The sequence below is a fragment of the Spinacia oleracea genome, chromosome 6 (genome assembly GCF_020520425.1).
Source record: "Spinacia oleracea cultivar Varoflay chromosome 6, BTI_SOV_V1, whole genome shotgun sequence".
Lineage (NCBI taxonomy): Eukaryota > Viridiplantae > Streptophyta > Magnoliopsida > Caryophyllales > Amaranthaceae > Spinacia > Spinacia oleracea.
The window spans coordinates 54,256,440-54,270,614 of NC_079492.1; the positions used below are offsets into that span (position 1 = coordinate 54,256,440).

General features: G+C 38.2%; 1 protein-coding gene across 3 annotated transcripts; it reads left to right on the forward strand.

Annotated features, from left to right (window-relative positions):
• Positions 1–4,332: 4,332 nt before the first annotated feature.
• On the forward strand, positions 4,333–6,406 carry LOC110783494 (ATP-dependent DNA helicase Q-like SIM). Of its 3 annotated transcripts, none has more exons than XM_056833800.1 (4): positions 4,333–5,131; positions 5,672–5,850; positions 5,959–6,178; positions 6,270–6,406. In XM_056833800.1, exons 2-4 carry the CDS (start codon positions 5,787–5,789, stop codon positions 6,361–6,363), a joined length of 378 nt encoding a protein of 125 aa, XP_056689778.1. In that variant the 5' UTR covers positions 4,333–5,131; positions 5,672–5,786; the 3' UTR covers positions 6,364–6,406. The 3 variants fall into 3 exon arrangements, with proteins under 3 accessions (XP_056689778.1, XP_056689777.1, XP_056689776.1); XM_056833799.1 differs by having other exon boundaries at positions 4,334–5,131; positions 5,683–5,850; XM_056833798.1 differs by having other exon boundaries at positions 4,336–5,131; positions 5,555–5,850.
• The last annotated feature ends 7,769 nt before the right edge of the window (positions 6,407–14,175 follow it).

Consider the following 14,175-nt stretch of genomic DNA (forward strand, 5'->3'; position numbering starts at 1 on the left):
GGAACAGCTGTTTGGTACACCCAATAGGGGTTTTGATATGTGGCTCAAAGGTCAAATCACAGTGACCATAGATAATGTAGATGAGAAAGATATAGTTGGTTCCATTGGAGGAGATTCTAAAGTATCCACCTCCACCTCACACAACTGCTTTTCACCTCTTCAAAAATTACTGTTTAATATTGTGTGGAGAGGTTTAGTTCCTCGAACTCAGAAAAGGAACATAGCAAGTCTGTTTGATGCATGTCTCATGTATTGTCTTGAAAGGAAAATTCCCATAAACTTTCCTGCAATCATGATCAAACACTTATCCACCTGTATCCCCAAATTCAAAATTCCATACTCCTCCCTTCTTACAGAAATCTTCAAAAGCTTCTCAGTTGACCTTAGCCCATACTTTGTGATTCCCTTAAAATCCACCCAAATCCTTCAACTTGAAATGCTCCATCTATTAAATCTTAAAGTGGTTCAGGGTAAAGTCATTAGGGCTGGAAAGGAAGAGAAACAAGATGAGGAAGATCAGGAGGGAACTGTAGTTAAAGAAGAAGTGGAGGAGGAGGAGGAACTCGAACAAATAGAGGTCCCTTTATCTCGAGGGAACAGGAAGAGTGTAGGATCCCAAGGAAAAAGAAAGAGCTTGAGGGTGGCAATGAAGGAGAACAAGAAAAGAGGGCTTGTCTTCATGGAAATAAATGAGGAAGGGGATGTCAAGGAGATGCCCATAGAGGAGGATGCTGTTCCACTGAATCAAGAGGAACTGCCTGAAACTGTTGGGCCAAGGAAAAGGACACCCAGATCCTCCAAAAAGTCCAAAGCTCGTCGTGTTCCATCTGAACAGGAACATGTTCAAGATCATGGGGGTGCCTGGAACACAAAGGATGATCAGATATTGGAGCTGAAGGCAACAGTTGCTCGTCTGGTGGAACTGCAGGAGGGAACAGATCACAGGATTAGCTCAATGCAGGCCCACATAGGTGCATTGGTTACCAGTGTCAAGACTCTCCAAACCACTCTTCACCACTACTCAGAACAAGCCAATGCAACTCGTGCCACAATCCTCACCAAGATCAACAATCTGGAATCTTTTGAGGAAACTGTGATAGAAGAAACTGCTGGTTCTGGTTCCCCATCCCAAGCCTAATCACCCTATCCCATGTTTCTTTTATCTTTTGCCATGGAACAATCTTTTTAATTTGCTTTTGGTTTGTATAATTTTCAAACTTGGGTATTTGTTCCATCTTATTTTGACTTGCTTGGTTACACCTATCTGTGCTTTCTAGTTTTGATCATTACTGCTTGCTTTCAATTTATTGTATGAGTTGGTTTAATACTTTGAGGCTAGCTTAACTTGCCAAACGTTGATCGTGGGGCACTGTGTTTGGAATGGCTATATTTCGTGCTATGTTTTTTGTTGATGTCAACAGGGGGAAGTCAAGGGTGCAAACTTCCAAGGCACACTCAATCCCAGTTCCTGCATCAATCTCTCTGAATCTCTCTGTAAGTTTATTTTTTCTTTTTTCTTCTTTTTAATCTTTCTCTTTTGTTTTTCAATTTTTGTGTTCTGTTTCACAATAGTCTGTATAAGTTCCTGTTTGTGCTTACTCTCTTTGTAAAAAGTTTGCAAGTGTTGTCATCACCAAAAAGGGGGAATATTGTTGTTCCTAAGTTTTGGTTGATGACACACACATATTGCAAACTTCCTGATTATGGTTGCTAAATGACTTTGAACAGGTAAATGCCCAAGTTTCTATTAGGATAGGAACTTGAATCAGATGGTGAAGTTCCTGATGTACACTTGGAACAGTCACTGGAGCTCCAGAGCTGGAAGTTGTATCTGTTCCAGTTTGAAGTCACAAGAGGAGCAACACAGTTACATATCAAGAGTTCGAATATACACAAGAACTATTACAGACTCATGGCCACGAGTTCCTATTTAAACATAAGAGGAACTCATTAATGTTCCTGAGCTGGAACAAGTGAAGCTTCAGAGTTGAATGCCTCACCAAAGGAAAGACATATATGTCTAGGTAGTTTATCTTGCTTAGATTATATGTAATATGTTAATATGTTAAGTAGTATATAAGGAACTAGAGGAACTTGGATTACTCGTGTGTTTTTGTCAAAATATCAAGCAACACAGTTTTAAGGAAAATACTTTAAATAAAATATCTTTTCATGTTTAATAAAAATAAGATTTTCATCACATTCTGTTACTTAAATAAAAACAGTTTTTATCTTCCTAAAACTTCTCCTAAATATTTTGACAAAATAAATAAACATTTTTCAGTGATTGACATAGTCTTAAACACGTCCAGCAGTTGAGGAAGTTGTGTGGGAAGTGGTCTCCCCTTATTCCTCAAGTCTAGGGACGTGAAAATCAAAGTATCAGTTGTTGGCAGTTGAGTTTTTGAAGGGAACAAACCCTAAGGACAAAACTCTATATAAGGCCAAGAAGTTTTCTGAAAAAAATACACAAACTTTCTAAGAGTTCTTGCTTTCCTAAAAACGCATTGTCAAAGATTTTTCTAAAAACAGTTTGTGTCCTAGTTAATCCTAAGTTCCTAAGTGACATATATACACCAAAGCATCATTAATATCTAGAGTTATCCAAACACGAATTGTATTTGGTATTAGTAAGGATAGAGTTATCTTGTTGAGACTTAGAGTTTAAGTCTGAGAGAGAGAAGTAAAAGAGCTGTAATCAGAGTAGATTACTGTGAGGAACACAAGTTTGAGAGGAACTTGTGTTGGAGAGATTATTGTAATCGAGGCATTACTATAATAAAAGAATTCTCTTCTTGATTAGTGTCAAGAAGTTTTCACAATTGTTGTTATTGTCTTCTCTATTCTCAGTTCCTTGATTGTTTCTTAAGTTCCGCAAGAAACTTTATCAAAGTTCTAATTACAATTCACCCCCCCCCCTCTTGTGCGTGTTCCTACTGGAATAACAATAATCCTCTAAGTCAAATGGTTCTAGAATTCCTTCCTTTTGAAGTCTTTCTAAGCGTTTCAAGTTTATATGGCCTAATCGACAATGCCACAGATAGGTGAGATCTGAATCATCCTTTTTGGCCCTTTTGGTAGTTATGGTTATATACTTGTTTGTCGTGATCTAATAAATAAAGTCCATTGACTAATCTAGCAGATCCATAAAACATCTCTTTAAAATAAAACGAACAACTATTGTCTTTTATTAAAAAGGAAAATCCCTTAGCATCTAAGCAAGAAACTGAAATGATGTTTTTAGTAAGACTTGGAACATGGAAACATTCTTCCAGTTCCAAAACTAGCCCGGAGGGCAATGACAAATAGTAAGTTCCTACAGCTAATGCAGCAATCCGTGCTCCATTTCCCACTCGTAGGTCGACTTCACCCTTGCTTAACTTTCTACTTCTTCTTAGTCCCTGTGGATTGGAACATAAGTGTGAGCCACAACCTGTATCTAATACCCAAGAAGTTGAATTAGCAAGTATACAGTCTATAACGAAAATACCTGAAGATGGAACGACTGGTCCGTTCTTCTGATCTTCCTTTAGCTTTGGACATTCTCTTTTGTAATGGCCTATTCCATCACAATAAAGACAGCTTGATGTGGACTTGTCCTGCTTTGATTTAGCATTGCCCTTGGACTTTCCACCTTTCTTGAACGGTCTCCTTCTAGCCTTGAGTAAATCTTTGGCTTCACAGTCCAGTATTATTTCAGCCTTTCTGACAAGGTGAACAAATTCTGCAACTGTTTCTTCTCTTGGTTCACTTAGGTATAGTTGCTTGAAGCGACCAAACCCACTGTGTAGTGAATTGAGCAAGATAGAGACTGCCATCCTTTCGCTTATTGGTGTTCCTAGTAGACTTAGGCGATCAAATTATGAACGCATAAGATCCACATGGAACCTCAGTGGGACGCCTACCCTCTGTTTAGTGCGAAGGAGCTGAACATGTGTTTCTTGGACCTCCATCCTATAACACCTGTTGGGAGAACTAACCTTTAGACCAGACATTGATTCAATCAACTCATGGACGTTCAGGTCCCTGTCCTCCGTGCTTCCACGACAGATATCCCTCAGATTCTTGATGAGCGTAAAAGGTTCATAGGCTACAAACCTTCTAGCCCAATCATCCGGGATATTGTTCAGCATGAGACTCATAACCTTTTTGAGATCCGCATCCCAGGCGTAAAATCTCTCAGGGGTCATGTCTCTGGCATAGTAGCTTGGCATGGGATGTGACAGTACATACTCAAGTCCATTGAGTTTGACTATTTCAACTAGCTTAGCTTCCCATTCAAGAAAATTTGTCAGGTTCAGCCACTAGTGGAAAAACAATCATTTGCATCACCATATTTGCCTCGCACATTTAAACATGTGACGCAATTGACAGTTTTAAGCATTAAAATTAGTCATTTGCGTCGCAGAATTACTAATCTGCGACGCAGATGACTCTAAGATGTTCTTAAAGTCATTTGCGTCGCAGATTAATAATAATGCGACGCAAAATATTACCTCCTTTGCGTCGCAGAATTACTAATCTGCGACGCAGATGACTCTTAGAGTCATCTGCGTCGCAGATTTACTAATCGGCGACGCAAAGGAGGTAAAAAATTTTCGGTTTCTAATTAAAATTTAATTATTACCTTTTCCTTTTCTTTTTTAATTTGGTGCGACGCCCTGCTCCCATTCCCTTTCTCCCTCATACATTTCCTGCCTCCCCAAACTCTTTCTCTCTCATAATTTCCAGATCTCCATTGTTGAAATTCCAAAGCTTCTCTGTCTCTCCTTCAGAATCAGTATCGAGCTTTCCCTTCAAAGTCTCCTCTCACCAAATCATCCCAATATCTCAAATTTGTTTTAAAATTCAAGCTTAGCGAATACGAAGGAGGCAAACCCAGATCTGAAAGCGATGACGTCTTCAGCCGGATTTCAAGCCGCATTCTCTGCAAACTCCAGCTCTGAGGTGGATGACTCGGCGGCGACTCATCTGGGTGCGGTGGAAGTGGGGCTGAGTTTTTGGGGAATCTGTTGAGTCGACTCAGACCGAGTTGGTCCCGAGTTACACCGCCATAACAACGCCGAAGTGTTGGTGCTGGAGTTTCGGTTTTTATCGCCACCGACCTTGAATACCTTGTTTCGATCTAAAGGTATTTTCTCTCTCCCTACCGTGATTTCCATGTTTAATTAATTTTGCAACTTTTTCATATTGTTTTGATGAATCTAGGGCTTAATTATGTTAGTTAGTTGGTGATTTTGAGTATTTATTTTACGATTGTTTGAACTCTTCATTTTAGGATTTTGATTTCAGATGTTGTAGTTTGTTATTGATTATGTCGAATCTGTTTAGGATTTTGATTTTGATTTTAGGATTTTGATTTCAGATGAATCTAAATTTTGATTGTTTGAACCCTAGATTTTGATTTTGATTTTAGGATTTTGATTATGTCGAACTCTTAAAAGAGATTCATTAACTAGCTAAGACAATATCATGAAACATATAGTCCATCCAGTTGAAAAAATTCAGTAAGATTTACCTTTGGATTTTTTTCTTTGTCTACCATGATTGCTAGGCAACCCTGCAGTAGAAGCAAGAACTTAATAGACACACATATGCCACATATATGACAGAAAAAACAACTAATTTAGTCTTTTGGAACCTTGAAGAAATCTTCGCTGACATCTTACAGTCTGAACTCAGCCCATAGAACAGTAGAGGATGTAGAACTTGGACCAGACTGGGACCAGAAAGCCAACAGCCTGCTGCGTAAACATTTTGGGTACTCCGGGTTGAAAAGTTTTCAAATGGAAGCTCTTGGTGCTTGGTTTTCTCAGCAAGACTGTCTTGTTCTTGCAGCAACATGGTCTGGTATTTATTTTCTGATTCTTATTCTCCCTTTTCTGTGCATTTCTTCTTGAATCCTTTGTACAATGTATATACTGTGTCAATGTTTTTGAGGCTTTAATGTTTCTACAGGGAAATCTCTGTGCTTTCAGCTACCTGCGCTTTTGACAAGGAAGGTCGTGGTCGTGATTTCTCCATTGATAAGCTTGATGCATGACCAGTGCTTAAAGCTATCAAAACATGGCATCTCTGCATGTTTCCTTGGATCAGGACAACCAGATAACACCGTTGAGAAGAAAGCAATGAACGGCATGTATTCCGTTGTATACGTTTGCCTCGAAACACTGCTTAGGTGAACACATTTGTACATCATCTGGTATTGCTTGTAGTTTGAATTGTTTCTAAATGCCCTGATGTTGTCACTTGGGACTGTATGATGTCAGCTTTCACTGTCTGATGAGGTGTATAATGCATACTAATAAGTCCACTTCAGAGGCTTGCGGAGAACCGTGGAATAGCTTTATTTGCCATCGATGAAGTACATTGTGTTTCAAAATGGGGACATGACTTTAGACCTGATTACAGGTTTCACCCTTGCTCACCTTGGATGTCTTATGTTTGAAATGTTCAGTTGCTTATCCAATGATACATGTTTTTCACATTGCCATTTTGTGCATACAATAAATAACAGCTCGTGTGTTTGATTATTGTGAGGTCTAAGTTCAAATTTTAATGTTCTGTGGTTGATTCCCCAATTCTTGCTAGCGTTTATTACTTTTTCTGAAATGTTCCCATATAATTGAGGTTTAATTATTGTTTCCTTATATGAATATAATTGTTCTGAATGCAATTCAAACTGCAAATGGTAGCAAGACTAGCAGACTATTATACCTCCTGTTGAGAGTAGGTTTGGGGTTATGCAACTCTAATGTTTTTCTTTTCTTAATAAGGGTGAATATGTATTGCCTTTGTTGCTAAGAATGTGATTGTTCTGCTATTTTTGTTTGTTTTCTTTGGGCTGATTACATTATGAGCAATGTCGATATTTAGCTAGTTTATTGTAATATTTACTTAAACTTTTATGTTTAAAGTGTAGTTAGGTTATCAACATGTTGGTTGATCTATGGTGAATTTGCCTTTTATTGGGTTGTAAACTGTTTTGACAGGTATATATTAATGTATTATAACATTCCCGGTATTGGGGAGGGTCAAATTACAAAGGAAATATTGTCAAAATTTTCACCTAGTTTACTTTTATTTTTATGCTCTGAATATACTAGTACTGAAAGCTGCTTATTTTATTTAATCTATGGATTAAATAAAATCAGCAGCTCATTTTTTTTAGAATATCCAAAAGTCATTTGCGTCGCACTTTAGCTAATCTGCGACGCAAATGACATTTTTTTTAACATATTGAAAAGTCATTTGCGTCGCACATTTAGCTAATGTGCGTTGCAAATGACATTTTTTTTAACATATTGAAAAGTCATTTGCGTCGCACATTTAGCTAATGTGCGTTGCAAATGACATTTTTTTTAACATATTGAAAAGTCATTTGCGTCGCACATTTAGCTAATGTGCGTTGCAAATGACTTTTCAGCACCATGCCTGAAAAGTTATTTGCGTCGCACATTAGCTAATTGTGCGACGCAAATAAGGTTCATTTGCGTCGCATAAATGTGCGACGCAAATGACTTTTAGTCATTTGCGTCGAGAGCTTTTGCCACGCACGATGTGCGACGCAAATGTGCTTAAAAGTGCGATGCAAATGACCCTTTTTCCACTAGTGAGCTTGACCATAAGCTCAGAACCTATGATGATGTTTTGATTGTTGTTTGCCATATTTAAAACTACAATTGAAAAGAATAAACAAATAAATAACCATTCACAGTTTCTCTTAATAAACTTAAATTCTAGCATACATGCATAATTCAATGTTTATTAAGCATTTTATTCAAGTTATGTGTTCCGGCAGGTGTGAATAAAATGATTCCAAGATCCTAAAATCATTGAAGAACTAGGCACAGTTTGTCGACTTAATCCTAAAACATCTTAGGTAAGCAAAGGCCTTTTGCTAATAGTCTAGAAACTATTCTTGGTTGATAGGTACGTCTAAGAACTTATTAGGTAAACCTATCGATTTTGCCACGACATAAAAGGACTCCTTACTTATATCGTTGAGTTTCACCAAAACTAACATGTACTCACAATTATTTGTGTACCTTGCCCCTTTAGGACCAATAAGTAACACCTCGCTGAGCGAAAACTATTACTAGATTGATGTAAAGGATATCCAAGCAAGTGTATATTTTGGCATGGCACCTTTTAACTCAATTTTTAAGTTTGGAACTTAAGGCTCTTACTATGTTGGTTAGATTTTAAGTGAACTAAAATCCTTAATCATGCAACATAATCAAGCTTTTGATCTCATGCATTTTAAGACATATTTAAAAGCAATAAATAACTTAAAACATGCATAAGATAAATGTGATCTAGTATGGCCCGACTTCATCTTGAAGCTTTAACTTCAAAGTCCGTCTTGAAAATCTCCGTGGGAGGCACCATTTTCTTCAAATAGGATAAGCTATAATTAAAACTAATTACAACTATTTGATGGTACGCAGACCATATTTGAATTGAAAAACAACTTTGGTACTTTAGACCAATTACATTCAAATTAATGGTACGCAGACCATATTTTCTATCCTATTTGGGCCATACTAGTCACTTCATAACTTGCAAAACAGTACATATACAATATATACCATTCACCCATTCATTATCATGAATGGCCCACATAGCTGGTTAGTAAAACACATTATGCATCACGTAAACATTTGCAGCAATTAATCAAGGGCACCAATAATCTACCAATTATTCAGTCCTTATTAATTCTAATCAAGTTGTTTTAACCTTAAGGATTTGTAGACCTAATCAAGAGTTTATGACTAAAAGGGCTCCCACTTAAACCAATAAATTCATATGCTTTACTAATTTTAAACATAAAAATGTATTTCTAGTCTAACCGGAAACATACAAATTTAATTAAAATTTAAAGCTCATATAAATTTATAATTGAATCCAAAAAGTTTAATTTAATTTCAGTCGTATTTAAATTAATTCATGATTTTAATTTTAGTAAAATAATTAGAATAAATAAAATTTATTATAATTACAATATTCAAAATTAAAATCCAAGAAAATAATTTAAATTATTAATTTTAAAATTAATTAAAATTACGTGGACTGATTAGTTGCAACCAGCCTGAAGTTTATGACACAGCCTGAAGGTTTTGAGGATCCAAAGAATGCTAAAAAGGTATGCAAGCTAAAGAAATCAATCTACGGATTGAAGCAGGCATCCAGGAGCTGGAATATACATTTTGATGAAGCAGTCAGTGACTTTGGTTTCATCAAGAACGCAGACGAATCTTGTGTATACAAGAAGGTCAGTGGGAGCAAAATTGCTTTCCTTGTATTATATGTCGACGGCATTTTACTAATTGGAAATGACATTCCTATGTTAAACTCTGTCAAGATTTGGCTTGGGAAATGTTTTTCGATGAAGGATCTAGGAGAAGCACAGTACATATTGGGCATCAAGATTTACAGAGATAGATCTAAAAGGATGATTGGACTTAGTCAAAGCACTTATATCAATAAGGTGCTTGATAGGTTCAAGATGGCAGACTCCAAGCGAGGCTACCTACCCATGTCTCATGGAATAACACTAAGCAAGACTCAGTGCCCAAAAACACTTGATGAGCGTAGACGAATGAATGGGATTCCGTATGCATCATTGATTGGTTCAATAATGTATGCTATGATATGTACACGCCCGGATGTTGTGTACGCACTTAGTGCTACGAGCAGATACCAATCAGACCCAGGAGAGGCACATTGGACTGCTGCCAAGAACATTCTGAAGTACCTGAAAAGGCACAAAGATAACTTCCTGGTCTATGGTGAAGATGATGAATTAATTGTTAAAGGCTATACAGACGCAAGTTTCCAAACCGACAAAGATGATTTCAGATCACAGTCTGGGTTTGTCTTCTGCCTCAACAGAGGTGCAGTAAGCTGGAAAAGTGCTAAGCAAAGCACCATTGCGGATTCTACAACTGAAGCGGAGTACATTGCTGCACATGAAGCAGCAAAGGAAGCTATATGGCTAAGGAAGTTCATAGGTGAACGTGGTGTAGTCCCCTCCATTAAAGGACCAATAGCCCTGTATTGTGATAATAACGGAACTATTGCACAGGCAAAGGAGCCTAGACACCACCAAAGAGTCAAGCATGTACTTCGTAGATTTCACCTTCTACGAGAATTAGTTGAAAGAAATGAAGTCGAGATAAGCAAGATTGGAACTGATGACAACATATCAGATCCATTGACTAAACCTCTGCCGCAGGCGAAGCACAACTCGCACACTGCAGCTATGGGAATCAAGCATATTGGAGAATAGCTTTGATGTTCTTATTTAATGTTTTAAAGTTTTAGAGTTTAAATTCTTTGTAAAACATTATTGGTTAATCATTCACAATAAATGAATAGAATTCATTTTCCATTTAATTTCTGGTTTATTAAATGATGAGTCCCTTCAATTTGACGAAATATTCAAGATAGACTGTCGGGACCAGGCCTGTGACTAAGAACTGTCTATCAAGTGAACTTGAATGTCAAAATTTGAAAATGGTCCCTGGTCGGAGTTTTCTATAAAATTGGACGCATAGAAAACGTTAGACGACTAGAATGTAAGATGACTAGTAGTTCTGTTTCTTGAACTATGTGGGCATGGCAATGTCATAATCATTTGCATAGATACTTACTTTGGGAAGACTAGTATCGGACATACCTATGAAACTTTACTGTAAGAGATGAAAATCTGTCATAAGTAAATTTCATTAAAATTATTAGACAATAAATCCTCAATACCTGAGTGATTTGAGATTACTTGTTTGAGAACTGGTTGCTTTGACGTTGACCAACCGTCGCACCGTAAAAGGAGGCTATAAAGGCAACGCTCAAGTAATCACCTATCAAACGAAGTCTAATCTCAAGATCGCAAGATTGGGATTGTCCTCCTATAAATCGGGATGAGATGCTTAAAAGTTGTACAAGGCCACTCGGAGAGCTAGAAACTGTGAAATGCATGGCCGTGCTCGGATAAATCATAGGCTATGATTATCTGTTTATTTGATCAGTTGAACTCTGAAACCGAGAAACACCTCTGGACATAATAAGGATGAAAACTCTTACCTTATGTTCAAGAGCAAGCATCGAGCGACAAAGGAATTAGGTAATGCACACTTGTCCCTAAGGACAAGTGGGAGACTGAAGGAAATAGTGCCCTTGGTCCAAGTATGCATATAATATTAAGTCTAATAAATGCGGTTCGGTATTAATTAACAAGTTAATAATTCAGTGAGATCAAGTGAGCTGAATGCCTAGCTAGAGGCCGCTTCAGTTCAAGTGGAATTAATTATATTAATCCACAGCTTACTCTTGACTTAACCCGTAGGGTCACACAAATAGTACGTAAACGGATCAAGTATTTAATGGCATTAAATACTCCATCTATGGATATTCGGAATCGACGGATCTTGGTTTCAGTGGGAGCTAAGATCGTCACAAGCAAGAAATGAATACTCCGGAAACGATGATATTACCGAAAACGGAAATATGGATCGTATCGGAAATATAAATATTATCCAAGTCGTAGATGTTGCTGGAAACGGAAACATAATACGTGTCGGAAAATATTATCGGAAATGGAAATATTGCAGGAATCGGAAATATTGCCGGAAACGGAAATATTGTCAGAATCGGAAATATTATCGAAATCGGAAAATAATTCCGGAAACGGAAATATTAAATATTTGTTCGAGACGGAAATTAATTCCGGAATCGGAAATATTAAATATTGTTCGTATCGGAAATGAATTCCGGAGTCGGGAATTTAATCGGAAGCGTATCGTACGAATTAGCATCGGACGAGGCTCGCTAGAGGAAGGCCCAGCACGAAGTCAGGCCATCGCCCAGTAAGCCACACGCATCACCAACACACGCCAAGCCTCGACCAGGCCCAGCGCAAGGCCAGGCCCAGCCAAGGCCTTGGGCGCGCGCGCGGACACAGGCAGCGAGCATGGGCCGAGCGCTGTGCGCTCAGCGTGGGCCGCAACGCCTGCGCGAGTGTGCGGTGCTCGTGCGATGCTCGTGTACGTGCTATATGAATCCTAAAGATATTAGGATTCGATATATGATTAAATCCTAATCCTAATAGATTAAGTTTATTATTTAGAGTTCAAGTTGGATTCTAATTAATAAATCCAAATCCTAGTAGGATTATAATTCCTTTTCCTTACCTCTATAAATAGGAGCCTAGGGTCATTATTTATAGATACAATTGAAGTATTCTAAAGGTAAGATTTTGAAGAAAAATCAGCCATACACTTGCACCTAAATAGCCGAAATTCCTAAGCAACCTTAAGGGCGATTCTAGTTGGTCAAGCTTAAGGCGGATCCGGACGTGCTGTGGACTATCTACGGAGGGACGACACTTGGAGTCCTAAATACTTGTTCTTGTTCGGTTCGGGCGCAGCTAGGGAGGGCACGCAACAAAGTGTATGCATCTAAACTATGCTAAATGATTATGTGTAAATAATATGCTTTCCTGGCTTTATGGTTTTTCCGCATGATTTATGTTTTGTCATATGAATCATAACCTAACATCACCTACTTAGGTGTGGAAGTGAGGCCGCTTCCTATGAGAATTGCATGGGCTATTCTCTAGAGCACCTATGAGTATCCAGGTTATGGACGTATGGCCAGTATAATGCGTCACTTTTATTGGCGGAGATTCAGAATATCATACATGTTCAATTGTGTGCTATGAGTAACGAGTCTCTAACCCCCTATTAAGTTAAATACGAAAGTCACTTGGTAGGAAAGAAATTCTAGCTTGAATGTCACTAAGTGTTAATTCAAGTCGCAAGACATTGACACCTATTCAATTCTTTGTTTTGCCCAGAAATTCAATTCTTTTATTTCTTTCTTTTTCTTCTCATCTTCGGACCTGTGGGGGATTGTTGGAAATCCTAGTGAGAATACAAAAGAAAATGAGTGGAAGTGGGAAAATGTGGGAATATGAAAAGTCCCACATGGGAAAAACACAAACCATATTCAATGTTTATATTTGGAGGTTTGAGGTAAACATTTGTTTAAGAAAGCATGTGAGTGGCATGGATGGTCACAACACACACACACGCGCGCGCGCTGGGCCGGGCCGGGCTCGGGCGAGGGTCTTGGGCCTTGGTACTTGCGGTTCGCGGGGGTGGGGTGAGTTTTGTGGGCCGGGTTATTCTTTTTGGTCAAGGGCGGTTTCATTAAGTCAGAAGACTTAATCAACCCACTAAATTTGGAAACTGCTCCATACTCCCCACTAGCCGTTTTATGACTGTTGCAGTTCCCCATTACTCCCGTAACTTCTCCACTAGCCGTTTATGGCTGTTACAGTTTCCCAAAAACCTCTCTATAAATTCATCGTCTTTTTCCACAAAAATACACAGCAAATTACAATCGATCTCTCTCTCAAATTCCTCTCTTTCTCGGCAAATATTCTGGTCTCCAATCGGGGATTGTGAGTGCACATAATTTTCGGTGTCGTGTAAACCCTGGAGGGCAACCGCAAGCGTTCTACTGCATCGGAGGTAGCGCGGAATTGTCTTTTAGAGCAGTGGTCCGGCCACGGCACGACAATTGGTTCAGTTCGTACATACGCATTATCCAGCTAAGTCGTTCCAATTCATTATTTAGCTAACAAAGAGGAAGTCGATTGTTAGGATGAGGGAGGAATTTTTTTATGCTTTCCTTGATAGAGTTTTCGGGTCCAGTTTGGGCCTTGAGAAGGTTAAACTTTATGTGGTCGGGTTTCGGAAAATGATGTAAATTCTCTGTTGGATCATTGGCTTGATATTGTTGTTAGACGTGGTGTTAAGGAGTTAGAATTAAAGATTGGTGGGTTGCACGCAAGGTCCTAGATATATTTTCCTGAAAGTATCCTTACTGCCAATTAAATCACAAAGTTAAAAGGGAATACATATTGGATTTTATGTAGTGAGTCGGTAGCTCTCCGTTCACCCGTTAAAGAAACCGGAGTATCTTATATACAACCAAACTTTTGTTGTCTGTCAGGTTAATCAATTTCTGTTTATTCCTTTCGTTGTAGCAGTACAAATGTTAAACATCATTGCACTTTCATTTATAAAGATTTAAGTTTCAATTTAATGTCATGCATTCTTGATAGGTGTTTAGGTTTACAAGATCACAAAATGCTAAGTACCGCAACAT

Excerpts from the sequence above, each read along its gene's own strand:
- LOC110783494 (XM_056833800.1), top strand. The coding sequence starts at position 5,787 with ATGGAAGCTCTTGGTGCTTGGTTTTCTCAGCAAGACTGTCTTGTTCTT. Across the intron at positions 5,851-5,958 it reads TCTTGCAGCAACATGGTCTG|GGAAATCTCTGTGCTTTCAG; the intron begins GTATTTATTTTC and ends ATGTTTCTACAG. Across the intron at positions 6,179-6,269 it reads TGCCTCGAAACACTGCTTAG|CTTTCACTGTCTGATGAGGT; the intron begins GTGAACACATTT and ends GTATGATGTCAG.